At 33.2% G+C, this 16,280-nt stretch overlaps 1 protein-coding gene across 6 annotated transcripts in view; it reads right to left on the minus strand.

The window, feature by feature from the left end:
- Window positions 1-16,280, minus strand: part of VRK2 (VRK serine/threonine kinase 2) — a 108,436-nt gene that overhangs the window by 19,056 nt on the left and 73,100 nt on the right. For all 6 annotated transcript variants that reach the window (XM_032292071.1, XM_032292072.1, XM_032292067.1 and 3 more), the window contains exons 9-11: window positions 7,783-7,903; window positions 4,705-4,763; window positions 500-666 (exon numbers count right to left, since the gene is read on the minus strand). In XM_032292071.1, the coding sequence (XP_032147962.1) occupies window positions 500-666; window positions 4,705-4,763; window positions 7,783-7,903 (347 nt within the window). The remainder of the gene's footprint in view (window positions 1-499; window positions 667-4,704; window positions 4,764-7,782; window positions 7,904-16,280) is intronic.

Genomic DNA, 16,280 nt, shown 5'->3' on the forward strand with positions numbered 1-16,280 from the left:
TTTAAAAAAATGATTTTGTTTTTAAACCTGGATCTCTGGCATAAACTTTTCTGTAAACAGTTGTTTCCATGGATTGAAATATCAGCATATACAAATAATCTGGTTAAATCTAAGACTATTATCACCACCAAATTATGGCCACATTGGTAGGCAAAAACAGAGGACAATATCTAAAGAAAACCTGAAGAAAAGAAGCAAATGATGGCTTTCATCAGTAACATCAGACTAGCTTTACCCTAGTCACATTTCGATGACAGTAGTGACTGCTTTATTTCTTTCATAGTACACAGTAGGCCACAGATCCTATTTTTCTCTATGAGACAACAGGTCAAAAGAACTTGGAACAAACTTTCTTCGTGCTGAATTAGGGGAAATGGGAGTTAAATTTAAGGAAGAAGAAACTTAGTTGTCAGACTTATTTTGAGACCTAAAACAACTTCATCCGATAGAAAAGTATCATAGGAGGTAATTATAGGATAGCAGGGATTACGTTACTTACTTTTTGACTATTTGGAATATGCACATTTATACTTTGTCCTTTTGTGGAAAATTCCAGTGGTCCCAAAGGTATTCCATCAGGGTTCAAAATTTTCTTGAGCACTTGATAGTCTGGCTTTTCATCATATGCTAAACTATGAGCACATACCAGAAATTGGGCTATTTCACCTGTGAATTATCAAAGTTTTTACGTGTCATTCATAATTGGCAAGAACTGGGAAGACTTCAATAATCTCAAAATCTTTGTTATCTCTGTCTTTTATACACTTAAATGTCTTGAAGAAACTAAAAATGAACAATTCAATGAAAAGAACTTTAAATGATATTAAAAAATGACTGAAATATAGTGACCTACAGAATTGAAAAGATAAGACATGATGGGAATGTTTTTAACATATCTTTGTTGATATGCTTACAATTCACTGATCTTATGAGAGGAAGTACATTTTAATAATTATAGTGATTTTGATTTATGAGGTACAACTATTAAGGACTACATAAATAATACGATCGACCATACTTCATACTTTAAGAGCTTCTAAGAATCCAGTTAAAGTGTTACTTATTATAAACCTCTTTACTTCTAAGAAAAAACCTGCAAATTTTAATTAAGGCTTTGATTTTGGGATTATAACAGTATAGTTAGAAAAGACCTTAAATTCCATGTTGTTAGTGAAGATTGACTTTAGAATGCATGAAACCTCCCTCATGTCCTCCATACCTAGCTGGCCTGGTACTCGGCATAGTCTTTTTGATTTTTAGAGCACTGCGATGAGGAGATGCCAACTTTTATTTTTTCTCTAGTATAAAGAAATGTTCCCTTAGAACTACACAGTAACTACTCTTCCCCCCAAAAGGTTAAGAACTACCAACTTTTAAATACAAACAGAATTAGTAACCAACAGTTACAAACGTCACTGCATTAAAATATTTGTAGTTTGCATTTGTTTCATATTGAGGTTCAACCTAAGATTGGAATAGAAGTGGTGATAATTTCAAATACTATTTAAAAACTTTCATTTGTACACAGAGATGTTTAGATATGGCTTTCCCTTTCAAAAACATATTACTGACTCAAACTCAACTACTTCTTACTTTCTCACTTAGTTGCTTATATCCATGGTGGGAAAACCTGGGAAGCTCATGGGTTGGCGGGAGTGACTTCCTAATCCTTCACTTTCCCTCCAGGCCTACCTCTATTCAAAAGGAAAACTGCAGAGGCACTGAGCTTCACTCCCTATAGGGAAAAATTCCAAAAGGAATAGTTAACATCCCTTTCTCCCTATTAAAGTTAGAGTGACCACTTTACACTAGATAGTCCAGAGCTATTTTCTGGGAACATGAAGCTAACGTGATTAAAATGTGAATTCTTGGCTCTGGGTTTTTCTTCCAGGACACGGTAGCAATTATGCAACCTATTTTTCTCATCTCTAATTTTTTATTTTTATCAAATTCTGTTATCTAGCATTTGGTTAACCAGATCTCTGTTAACTAGCAAGTGCTGCTATTTTATCACCATGTTTATAACTGATGCTTCATGCAGCCCCTTAACAGGGACTGGCAGGTATCCAATTCCTAAATGGATGATTAAAAAAAAAAAAAAGGTTAAATTATATTCACTACACTTTAATGTAAATATTGGTTTTTGTCCTTTGAAAATTGGTAAGCCAAGTTTGGTACATATTTCCATTAATCAGAATATCCAAAATGAAGAAAAGAGTTGAATGTGTTGAGAACAAATCACTGTTACAAGACAATGGAAAACTCCTGGCACCCCACCAGCTGATAGCAGCTGTGCTGCAAAGCCTTCATGGGACTGGGGTTTGGAAAAATGAGGTACCAGTGAGGTAGGAGAGGGAGAAAATAAAAAAGAGCCATTTCCATTATTAATTTATTATTACAAACCTGAAGCTTAGACTATTGTGATATAATACTGGTTTAAATGTTAGTTTTTCAAGATTTGGATTTATTATATTAAGTACATTGTAAAATTTACTAGCATATTGCCAGAACTATAAAGCAAAATGCCTTTAGTATGAAATTATATTTTTAAATCATCTGCTTTTTAAGCCAGTGAAATATGACATATCATTACAATCAAGAGATAGAAACTTTTGAAGCTATTATTATTTTGCTTAGTTGGACATGCATGCTGGAAACTTCTTGGCTGCTTTATTTCATAAAATGTTTCAGTAATAAACTTTTGTACATCAGTTCCTTTTAGTTTCATGGTTGTGTTCTTCCTAAGCACAACCTCCTAATTTAAGAGGTCTTCATGTAATATTAAAGTTTCAACATTTTGTGCTTTAGAAATAGAAATCTGCATTTTATAAATAATAGTATGGAATCAATAAAATGGTTTGTAGTGAGAAAAAAAACTGGGCATGCCTCCCCTCTAGATTACTCATCCGACTCAAATCTTAACTCTAACAATAGAGTATGATAGAATATACACTGGTCCACAAGCATTTGGCTTGAACAATTCAGGGCATCTGGGCTTTCTCTTCTAATCCTAAACTGAGCAGGTCCTTTCTCTGCAGGCGTGACAAAAAGGTAAAAGAGATAAATAATTTTTTTTTAAATGACATCTTCCCATCTTTCTTTCTTTCTGTCCAGTTGACTAAAACATAAACTGTATGACTTGGTAAAAATGACAATAAGGGCTAGACACGGTGGCTCACGCCTGTGATCTCAGCACTTTGGGAGGCTGAGGTGGGTGGATCATAAGGTCAGGAGTTTGAGGTTTGAGAACAGCCTGGCCAATATGGTGAAACCCTGTCTCCACTAAAAATACAAAAATTAGCCGGGTGTGGTGGCATGGCACATGCCTATAGTCCCAGCTACTCAGGAGGCTAAGGCAGAAGAATCGTTTGAACTCAGGAGGCAGAGGTTGCAGTGAGCCAAGTTCTCATCACTGCACTCCAGCCTGGGCGACAGAGTGAGACTCCACTGCAAAAAAAAAAAAAAAAAAAAAAAAAAAAAAAAAAAAAATGCCAGTAAGAATATTAGCCAAAAAGATATTACCATTTTGACCAAGTTATTCACAGTTATGAAAACAAATATTTCATCTTCCAATTCATCTCCCCAATGAGGATCTCCCCTGCGTGGCTCCCGCAATCAGAAGAAAAGTACTAAAGAAAGGGGAAAGCAGAAGACTCATGTGGGGACAGGCTTATAGGACTTGCAAAACGTAGGGGGGATGAAGAACTGGCTTATTCTTCTTTCCTCTCCTACACAAATGAAAATTTTGGTTTCTAGTGAAAGAAAGGCTGTGAATATAAGTTTAAGATGACTTTACTTTTCAACCAGGTGGAAACAGGTGCTATTTGACCTTAGCTAGAGAGGACGGTATACATATCTACTTTCAGAAGTCAGCCCAAAAGCTAACTTTGAGATTGCCCAATGTAAACAGAAAGCAAGATGCACTCTGATTATCTGTCTCTAAGAAAAAGCAAGCCTGATAGTGGGCACTGGTGGGCACTGGCTTTTTCTTTTAAGACAGTCTAACTCAGTTGTTAAATTAGTGTTGAATAATGTGTTGTGTATGCATATAAAAATGACAGGAATGTGGGTAATTCCTAGTTGACTTGCTATTTTATATAATATGTATTGATAACACTGTCAACTAAAAATTCCAAAAAGTTCTATACTAACTTGAAAGAGAAAACCACTTATGAAATATACCTCCAAATCCCAAAATCAAATGCCTTTGCTAATAAAAAATTTTCTTTGCTGGCAGTTCAGTCAGCATAATTCAGGTCCAAACAGCATTCAAGTGTTTAATGATTTGGTTTTTTAAATGACCGATTAAAAGCAGTTTTTCCTTAGCTCAACTTTATCTTCTTTCAACAATATACAGAGGAACAAAACCAGAAAAGTTTTAACTCTAGAAATACCAGATACGGTTGACTATTAAACCGGTGCATGATTCTCAAAATAGATATCTTAAAAGAGAGAGAGAGAGAGAGAGAAATGCACTAAGCAGAGCCTAAAACTCCACTTAAGTATCTTCTGAGGTTCTTGTGTTCTAATGTTAAAGATGATCTAAACACTGCGTTCTTTAGCAACCTATTTGCAACCTGAAGTTTCCTCCTTTCCACCCTGATGGGAATAGGAGCCGGTGTGTTAAGCAAAAGCTACCAAATGAGAGCAACAAATGTGGTGACCTGTAAATCTTAAGAAAGTAAAAGTTACTATTTGACTTACAGCAACTTCTTCCAGAAGGAGCCCATTTAAGCACTGACTCAGGGAGCTCATCCAATAGACTAAAACAAAACAAAGTAATGCACAATTAATATGTTTTCAACCCTGTGACTCTTTTGATTAGAAAACAAAACTCTAACTCTGTGTTGGTAGGTCACCAAAATTGTGATTTTCAATGCTTTTTTTTTATTACCCAGCTATAATAGATAGGAAAGTAAGCAGAAATAGGGGAGAACCCTCAATGCCCATAAACTAATCTTATATCAGTAACCTAGACTAACGTAGGGCCAGAAAGGTGTGATCCCTTTTCTTACCCACCATAAGGGTCACAGCCAACATTCCTGTAACAAAAGGCAGGTTATCAGGAGAAAGTATAACAAATTTATTTAATCAAAGTTTTACATGACACAGAAGACTTCAGAAATGAAGACCCAAAGACCCAAGGAAGTCTATCTTTATGCTTAGGTTTGATGAAGAATAGACAGCTGGGCAGGAATGTGATTGGACAAAGGGTATGATCTAATGGTACTGAAGTGGGTTGAGGGGACCCATAAGTTTGTCCATATTCTTCTTGATGTGTGTAGCATTTATTCCTCCTGGGGATGGGGCAGGACCCCTTTGGAATGAGGGTCTTCAAGGGAGAAGGAAGAGGGTGACCTTTCTGCATTTAATGCCTTGCTTAGGGGACAGGGGTTTAGTTTCTGTAACCTGCTTTGGGGAAGAGGAATTCTGGTTTCTATGACTCTCTTCTGGAGAGGTGAAGGGATGAGACAAGAGGGCAGGAGAAGGTCAGAAAGAGGCCATCCAGTCTCTTTCAGTTCAAAGGTTCTCAGTATGCCAAAACACCACACTTTGGGGTATTGTTTTCTAAGCCCCAATACTGAACAAGGTGGAATTATAGGAATTATAATATAAATGCTTTAACTCAAAGTTTATATATGCAGAAACACAGAAGTAGTAATATTTATCATGATTTTCTTTTCTCAAAAACAACAATAAAAATTCATGCAAACACTGTATCTGAAATTTCAGGATTTTTTTTTTCCTCAGGCATTTACCACTGGAGAGAAGTTAATTATTATATATGTGCATTGTTCTCCACTGGGCAATAATCTATGCTATCCCATGATTAAACAGGTTTGCAGGATGCTCAATTGTTAAGTGTAATGTAAATATTCCAAAATTTAATAATATCTGAAATTTGAAACACCTCTGGTCCCAAGCATTTCAAGTAAGAAATACTCAACCTGTAAAAACATTCAACTAAAATTATTTATATATGTAAGCGACTCACAACCTCTGGCATAGGCAGAATAACAATACATACATTGATCCATCATCACACTATGTCAGGAAAATAAAAGGCATAAGGGAGATGTAGCATCTTGGTTGAATATACAATCCCACCCTTATGGGGAATTTCAGTGTCATATCTTCTCAGCAAGTTGAATGAATTATGACTATGTACTATATAAATTATATAAATTTATATATATTAAATTATATAAATTGTATAAATTACATAAATGTACTATACATAAATTATGATTATGTACTATAACAAGTTTGAAAATGTCTATGGTTTATCTGAATTATAAACTTCATAATATGATATTGGCTTTACAAGTCTATAGATTTACATTATTAATCAAGTGAAAATTAAGATATTAACATATATGAGTCTCCAAAATGTAAATAAATGTTTGCTTTATTTATTAGCATATATTATTATTTTACATGACACCCTATTATACACAAATATACATAAGTATATTCATTATGGAGACCTACAATGAATATATATATGTATGTATGTATATGCATATTGATAAAAAACTAAAGCAAGTCATACTAGTCTTATTTAAATAAAAACAAACATATAATCATTAGAATTAAAATGCTAGTTTTTAAAAAAATAGTATTACTTTATTACATTATTCTAATTAGGTAAACTGGTTTGTAAAATTAAATACCAAAACTGTTTATATATGTCCATTATGGTGTTTAGACTTGACCCATAATTTCAAAAATATTACATGAGAATTAATATGAACACATCAATCACTGCAGTGAATAACTGATTTAGTACTAATATGGACTTACATAAATGTTTTAGTTTTGGGTAAGGGACTAGGATGATCAGGATTCCAAGTGGAGAAATATTTCATATACTATATATCAGTATTTACAAACATAATATGCATTTTTCTGAATCTACTGGCTAATCTTTCTCGTTATTAAGAATGGATGCCACATTGAATTCAAAGAGATTTCTATGAATCAGCTAATTTTCCCCTAGCTTTGTACTCTTCTGTTGTGATTGTCCTACTTAAAACTTAGCTTAGCTGATGCTTTTGCTATCTGTGGATAATTACTGGTGAGCATATCTTGGTATATAATGAAAAACTGGTTATTCTGTGCTCTCTGCAATTGACTTTTTCTTAGGCTTGATCAGTGAGAGAACTGTACAACAGTAAAACACCCTGTTCTTAGTCTGACCTAATTCTTATGCTAACTGAATCCAGGTAATAAAAACTGAATGTAGAATATTAAAAATGTTTATGTGGCTATAAGATTATCTCATATAAATAGCTCATGTAAAAACTGTTTCTTCTTTGAGAAACAAAACATATTCCCTCCAAGACAGAAATAAGAGGTACGTTGCTTTCACTTGAAAAATATAAGCCCGATTTGTCCCATTTCACACTGCTGTTTTACATAGTTAATATCAATCATACCAAGCTCAGACTACTTCAACATACTTGTACAATGTTAATTTAAAATACTCTTCCTTGAAAAGACTACCACCTAGAATCTAAGCTTTGGAAAATACCACATAAAGAAACAGACATTTCACTTTATATTTTGCACTGTAATTCAAGTACGTGCCTTTTTATAATGTTACCTTAATGGATTTTATGTGTTAGTTGTTTGGTTTTTTAAAACATATTTTTCAAACTAAAGAAATTTGCCTTGGTTGTCATGTTGGGTGAATGTCAATCTTCTCTGTGTCATTAGCTCCCTTTAATGTATCCCTTCAGACCTGCTGCAGTATATGATGAAATACTTGAAAATTTGTACTTTGTTTTAGCAGTCTGCACAGCCACAGGGTCCTTCAGGTTCTGATCCCAGGGAAGTTTCCCATACAACCACCGCAGCATGCAGTAGCCAAGGATCTCAACGTCACTTCGTCTGGACAGGGCTAGAGGAATAAGCATTAGAGAGAAAGACGAGGGATAAGCAAGTCATTGAGAAATGGAGAAATCTTTGGGTGATCTACTACTGATGAAATATGAAAAAGCCAAATGGGCAAAGTGTTTTGTTTGTTCAGCTGGAATAAAACTTAAACGTCCAAGCATTTGGCCCCAATCCACAGACAGGCAGCGACTGGATGCTGTTGAAAGTAAGGGTCAGTTTCCTCACCTCCTCCAACTTCATCTTTCCTTAGTCTGGCCTGTCACATGAACTTGATCCCCATGGCCTCTGACATGATCCAGACAACCCGTAACCCGGCACCAACACTTTCTCAAAGAGCCAAGCAGTAAAACAAAGAAATAAATGTCTGCAGCTAAATTGCTAACATATGTTCCAGGAAGTCCATAGGGTCTGCGTTGGTCATGCAGAGACCCTCTGAGTGCAGACTAAACACTGATGGCCTTTCCTGTTCCACTCACACTAGCAGCATTTGAAATTGGAAGAATATGACAAAACTGCCATCTAGTGTGCAGTATCAAAAAACAGGTCTGTCTCAAGATTTTTCAATCACATGAAAATACAATAAAAATATGTCTACTGCTTTGGATATAGGGTTCTACAATTTTATAAATATTATTTATGGATATAAGCAGCAGCAAGCTAAAATTCTGGTCCCATATCGATATAAAAGTGAGGCAATGGCATTGGAGGCGGGGTTGGGGGGGAGAGGTGGTGGGGAGTAGACTCTGAAGCCAAACAGAGGCTTTCAAAATTTAATATAAGATCATTTTCCATAAAAAATATATTAAAAGCACATTTTCACGCCCTTAAAAATATCATTTATATCAAGCTATTAAATGCTGTAGACTAATTTCATAATTTAACATATATTTGTAAGTGCCTTATATGAGAAGATGGACAATGAAACCTAGGAAACATCAAATATAAACGAACTTATTAACAAACCACTGAAATAATGATTCGAACATTAGCAAATACTCATAAGATAAACCCATTTTATAGTCATTCAAAATTGTTATAAAACAACAGGCTTGTATTTACATTTCTATCATTACTCGAATGTTCATCTGTGTAGGGATATATAATCTCCTAAGAGTAGCAGGTGGCTGTTAAAACTGCTGTAAACAGGTATCCTATTTTACTATCTTTTATGAAATAAACTCTGAAAAGTTACTCAGTGAACTTAGTTTTTAATTTGAAAAGTCATCTACTAAGAACAATGAGGCCAGCACATCATAACTACTTTTGGTTACCATGTATAAGTTATTATAAAAGCAGAAGACATGATTAGCTCTTACACTCGATCTTAACTGCTATTAGCGTATTGGATTATTAAAGGCCCTTCAATCTAGCAGAATGCTACAGTCCCATGGGTGCCATTTACTTTCCACACAAGCTTCAACAATGTCCTAATGCAAGACTTGGCTTTCATATTAAAATAAAAACACAATCTCTACCACACTGTTCTGTAGTGATTTCTTCAGTAATAAATCTCCCATTAATAATGGAATGGTTCCATTTGTACAGATGTGTTCACGAGTCCCTTTTCCATTATGGCAATTCCCGATTACCGTTACTTAAAAAAATTCATATCCTCTAATTTTCAAAAAATGATATTCTGGCACCTGTTTGGATGATACAAGCTACACACAAGAGGCCCTTTGAGGAAAAACAATCAGAATTAAAATAGATTGAACCTTCCTAGCCATTTCCCCCTACCCCCCAACTGAGGGATTAATTGATATGAAGCTGTAAGTAATGACAAGTCATTTAGATTTCTGAAGCCAATCTTTCATAAACTGATCTTCATTTGAAATAGCCCTTTGAGAGTTAACTTTACTTCACTATTATAGTTTGGTCTTACCTAATTAAAATACATTATCACATTTTTCAATCTTTTCCTTTTTGTACATATATATTAACAACTATGGTTAGGTAAGCGTTTCACCACTGTTTCTGATAAGTCCTACATAAATGCATGTAGTGATAAAAAGAACATCCAATAGCCACCCTTTCCTTTCCCCACATTGAAGAGTGAGGGACTAAAAATGTTTGAGTATATACCTCTATTGAAATTCCCTCTCAGAAATACAAATTGAGAAGTCTGACTTATTTGGTGAAGTTAAAATCTTCAACTTTCCCAATGATTGTCTTCTTTCCATCTACTGTACACAGAGGAGTAATTTTAATACCTGTTAAATTAATTAAAAACAAATATTCTAGACAATAATTAGAATCTATGTGTGCATGTATAATTTACACAAAGAACTGATTATAGTCAAGGACTATTAATGTCTAACTATAAAAAAATCTTTTTTTAATTTGAAAGTTGCTTCTTTAATTATACAATTTTCAAACTCATTTTAAAACATGTTAAGTGAAGCAGTAAATAGAGAGAGCTCTGGACTAGGAATGAGATCCAATTCTAGCCCTGCCACTAACATTTTACATTTTCAGCTCTAAAATCAGATGATACTGTGCAATGTATTTCTTTTTCATATATTTTCATTCATTTCAATAGAAAATATGTTATGCATTGTTTTGTTTTTGAGTCACGTATTTGCACAATTTATTGTAATACATAGGGTTCTTCAGTGGCATTTGGTAATATGATTATTGACAATACATTTTCATATAGATGTCATAAAATGAAATGTTTACTTATTATTGCTTGAAACTGTAATGAGATTTAGTTATTTCTAACTTTCTCAAGTTAGTTTCTAAATATTATTTATTAATAGCATCTAACTTACATTGAACTTACTAATATGAAGCAATATACATCACTCTTGTTGAAAGCCTGTTGTATTCTCAATTGTTCAACATTTCTAAATTATCAAGTATTTCCAGAGTAAAAACAATTAGAAAGAAACAAGCACAAGTGGGGATTTAAATTCTATTTAACTAGAAATAAAATTTTAGAAATGGCTGAGAATAGAATGCATAATTAAAAACAATTGATGTGTTTTATGTAGAGCTGCTACTGTGCCTGGCACTCTACCTGCTTTTTATTATTTCATCTAATCTTTCAAACAATTTAAAATAAGTATTATTAGCTCTAATTACAACAATATGGAGTCTCAGATAGGTTAAATAATTTGCTCAATACCACAGAGCAAAAATTAACAGAGCTCAGCACTGATATCCAAGTCTTTCAGAAACCAAAGCCTGTGCTCAATCTAATAATTACTTTGCTGCTGGGCACAGTAGCTCATGGCTGTAATCCCCAGCACTTTGGGAGGCTGAGGTGGGCAGGTAGTTCAAGACCTGAGGTCCAGAGTTCAAGACCAGCATGGCCAACATGGTGAAATCCCATCTCTACTAAAAATACAAAAACTAGCCAGGCATGGTGGCACACACCTATAATCCCAGCTACTTGGGATGCTGAGGCAGGAGAATTGCTTGAACCCAGGAGGTGAAGGTTGCAGTGAGCCAAGACTGCACCATTGTGCTCCAGCCTGGGCTACAGAGCAAGACTCCATCTCAAAAAAAATAATAATATTATTACTTTGCCTCCATCATTAGTTTTAATATCATTCAAACAACATTACATACACAACTTCCACAGTGAGGGAGGTGTTTGAAACAGGCATGTAAACTTACAGCAATATGACATTCTGATACAAATATAGTTGTTTGGGCAAGGAATAAATAAGTGGAAGATCCTGAGATCTAAGCTGCATCATTGATGAAATTTTTCATGTTACTATCCTTTCATGAAACAATTTATTTCAATCCAATACAGAAGGATCTCTAGTTAAAATATTTATTTATAAAGTGATAAATGGACCTTTAGAACTGGTATAAGAACAACAGATAAGTTAGCTTAGCAAACTCATCATTAGTCTAAAGACAAACGGGAATAAAATTAACTGGCCCAGTTCACCAAATGGACTGAAAGAGGAATTGGAAAAAAGAAAAGTCTAAGTGTTAATTCCAAGATTAATCTCCTTATTTGCCTTAAGTTTTCTGTTTAGTTTTATTTCTTATATAGAGTAACATTATGGAGTATGAAAAAAGCAAGGTTTTGTAGGAAATAATAAAGTGAACTTGAAAATTTCTCCATCAAGCAGAGTTCAAATGCCCAAAATATTAATATATGTGCTAAGACAACAAGAAAGCAGAAAACATCTGAATAAGATGCTCACCTGACAAAGTGAAAGGTGACTACTGCAGAACAAACTTAAAGTATTCTTAGTTTTCCAAGTGATAACCTATGTAACTCAGTATTTCGTCAATTCTGATGTGTAAAGATCTAGAGTATTTTATAGTGACCATGACTTACTGTAATTTTGAAAAGGATATTAGGAAATATTAGGATGCAATGTGTCCTATTTCAGGTAAAATATTAAACCTAGGCTTCTCTTAGTTTTTCAGTACCTTTTAAATTTTAAGTCCCAGTTTTTTCCATGTGAAACTTAGGAAAAAGTCACTCAATAGAGCAAATGTATCTTAGACTTGGCCAATGTGTATTCTTAACCTGACCAAAAGGCCAAGACATATATCAAGACTTTAAAAGCCATGTTTAAATGTAAAAACTGGGTATATGCCATACAGAAGGAATAGACTTCACTATTGTTTATTTATATATTAACCAAAGATAATTTACAGCAGTCAAATTTACATCAAAGAAGAAATCAACAGTGTATTATTCTGTTTACTAACAGATCTAAAAGGGCATATCAATATTTTGATGGTCCTTAATATTTTATAATTGGAAAATTGATTCCCTTTTTGGAATTATTGCTTAAGAATATAAGTATTGTGTAAACCACATCATTTCCTCGAGTTTGTTAGCATGAAAATACATTCTCAGTTTATTTCACATATATTTTGTAAGTTAGAGTGTTAGATTAGAGTGAAATGAAACCATGCAAGAAATAACACAAGACTTGGATTTCACATACCATAGCAATTGGCAAAAATAAAAAAAAAAAAGTATGCAATGTATTTATTTCTTTGACACTGAATGTATTAGGTAAACAAATGGACACTTAAAATACAATTTAGGTATCGTATTATATGGTCATCAAAGATGTCAAATTAAGATAGGTATTATAGACTCAATGCACAGGTCTGAAGTATTTAAAAAAGCTCAATATGTTAAATGCAGTATATCTCTAGAGAAATTAGGTATTGACTGCATGCCTCAGTGAGTAGAAAAATCTACAAAAATCTATACCACACATTGATTCAAATATTGCTTTTTAACATTACGAAGAAAGTAACAAATTTTAAAATAGTACATTTGACACAAATATAATTCTCTTTAATTATCAGGCAATAAGCCCAACTATGTCAATGTTTATACATGTTAGTTTTTATGAATAATAAAAAATTAATAATAGAAGAAATAAGCCCAACGTATATTATTCTAATTTTATACTAAATGAAGCACTTTAGCCACTTAGAAAATACCTTTAGATCATTCAAGAGAATTGAGTTTGGAAGAATAACCACAATTTTTTTTAAAAAAATACAGATATGCAGATGTATAGGAGTTCTAGGAATAGTTATCCGTTCATTCATCCATCTGTCCATCCACCTCTATACATCTCCATGCATATCTTTTGGTTTGTAATAACTTAATAGCTATTTTTCCCCTTTGAACTACCCTCCTTTTATGTAAATTTGAATTAGAAAATGCTTAGATGAAATGGTTGATTGGCAGCTTATACAAGTTCCTTCATTATAAAAACTCAATCCATAGAAAAATGAGATTTAGCTTTAGTTTTTAATAACCTGCTACAAAAAGTAGCACAGAACAGATAGTCTGATCAGTCTAATAGTAGTTTCCATTGAGTGGCTAACTCATAAGCCAGTTTTACATTGAAGCTTGAGTATTTCCCTTCAGGTCTCTTGGCCTGACCAGATACAGATAGACCTGACACTTGGCAAATGCTTTGGCACCTAGAAATTCTATATCCTAGTAATAATTTCGTTTTGCTCTTTATACTTTATTTTGCACTATTTTTCCTCAGTATTTATTTGATCTCATAGTTGGACTGAAAAACAGATTTTTCTGAGATTAAACTACATAGTGACTGTATTGAAAGTAAACACATGAATATTTATGAATCTGACCTGCATTTTCCTATAAGCTTTATGGCACTGTTTATTACAGGTTCTAGATATGGCTAAATGATTATTTATTTTCTAATAAAATCCTCAACTGAAATGTTTTACTTTGGAAAATTAAATGTAAAACATAGGAGTAAACATATTCAAACATTTGAGGATATCAAATCTTCCATTTTATATCCCAGACTAAAACTTCACATTAAAATGTCAGCAAATATATATATGGGTGTATATATCTATATATGTGTGTATATATGTGTACATATGTGCATATATATGTAATGTGTATATCTATATCTACATATATATATCAATACGCCTAGAATTTTAGTGTAAATCCTGTTTAAAATGCTTTAAGAAAATCTACTATTTTATAGGAATCTGGTGGAATCCTTGATAAAAATGAATATCCATTCTATCATATAACTTTTCAGCAAATCCCAAAAATAGTTAATGTAGTTTCTTCTTTGAATATACCTCCCAGGGATGTAATACCTAATACCATCTTTCTGTGATCATTCTCAGTTCAGTCTTCTCCCCAAAGACTGAGGGGTGGTGAAATCTCACCAACATATTCAACATGTATTAAGATTTTCGAATAAAAATATAAGTAGACTAAAAAATAAAAATGTGTTGAAATCTTTCAAGATTTCAATGAAAATGACACCCTAAACAATGAAATTAATTGAAAAGGTCTTTCAGATTTACCACAGTCCAAACATTGACCATACCAACATGTAACAACTCTACTTCTCCTTCCACAATCACAGTGGTTTCTTAGCAATTCTAATACTCTAAACTAGATCACAGCAGTATTAGAGCTACCAATTGAAAAAATGATTCAAACATAAGTTGGTATCATTATTAATATAACTGGACCAATGCTTAAGAACCTGTATGATGAATTTCCAAGTTATACCATTATCAAAAAAAAAAAGTACCGTTTTTAAAAATTCCATTAGGTATAATAGAATAAATCTGGCAAAGATGACAAACAAAATCCACTGATAGTGAAAGAACTTTAGATTAGGAAAAAAAAAAACCACTAAGAGCATTTAATTCTTAAATTTCTTATTTAATTCTCACATTTCTTAATATATGCCCCCAGATTATCTTTAAATGTTCACTAATTTATTAACAATGTGAGTACTGAAAAATCATACAACAGTACAAAATTTCTAATTGATCATTACTATTCTAACCAAACTATACTTAAAAAATATAGTCATTCATTTTACTCTGATCAGGAATATAAAAGCTAATTTCCATTTTGGAAAATGCCACCTATGAATCTTTCTGAAAGGAATAAGGTATACTTGTTTTACTTTTTCATTGTCCTACCTTAAGCCAGTATGGGTTCTAATGGTCTGCAAAATGATCAGGACCCTCTACATTACATGGTCAATGGTCCTTTTAATAGAAAAGGCAATAATACACAGTTGTTTTCACCAACTAAAACTTGTTAGAAAGTATCAGTTTAGAGTAACAGTTCAACAACCATTAAGAAGTGCAAATATCTAATTGACTTTTAGTGAAAATGTGGTCCTTTCAAAGTTGTTTAAAAATTGTTTGGTTTAGCATATTTGAAAATACTTTTATAAACAAAGTTTACAAAGAATATAATTTTGAAAGCCAAAGTTTTTCAATAATTACCATTTTTTCACTAGCATAACAGAATTGACTTTTTGTCTTGCTGACAGAGCAACTAAGAAAGTACAGTTGCATTGACCATATTGATTGTGAACAAAGCAACCATCAGTGGGACTCAGCACCATATATTTTCAATATTGACCTCCTACTTCCTTTTCCATGGCTTTCTGGGTCGGCTATTGGATTTGGACTGCAGTGTAATAAACAGCTAAGGTTTAATTAATGGTAAATGAATACAAGACATAGGTTATGACTTTAACTAATTAGGGAATTGTTGAATTAAGTCTGCCTTGGAATGCAAGGCAGTACAATCAATATCCAATAAAAGGACTATGTATGTAATTTACCTGCAAATGTGTTTCCAATACCATCAAAATGAGTTTAAATAAGTAAGATATATGAAAGGCGACTGGGAGAGATTTCCACAAATTAACACTTTATAGTTTCAGAAAAGATATCCTTATTGTTGAGAAATGATATCTTCTAAAGCTTTGGTAAAGGTACAATGGAAAAACAGGAATAACCGTTCACATGTGCACCTTTTTCTTTTCTCCTGAGACAAGGCCTTGCACTTGTTGCCCAAGTTGGAGAGCAGAGGCATGATTATGGCTCACTGCAGCCTCAACCTCCTA

This window comes from Sapajus apella, unplaced genomic scaffold, assembly GCF_009761245.1.
Source record: "Sapajus apella isolate SASKATOON/1434 unplaced genomic scaffold, GSC_monkey_1.0 scaffold26, whole genome shotgun sequence".
Taxonomy (NCBI): domain Eukaryota; kingdom Metazoa; phylum Chordata; class Mammalia; order Primates; family Cebidae; genus Sapajus; species Sapajus apella.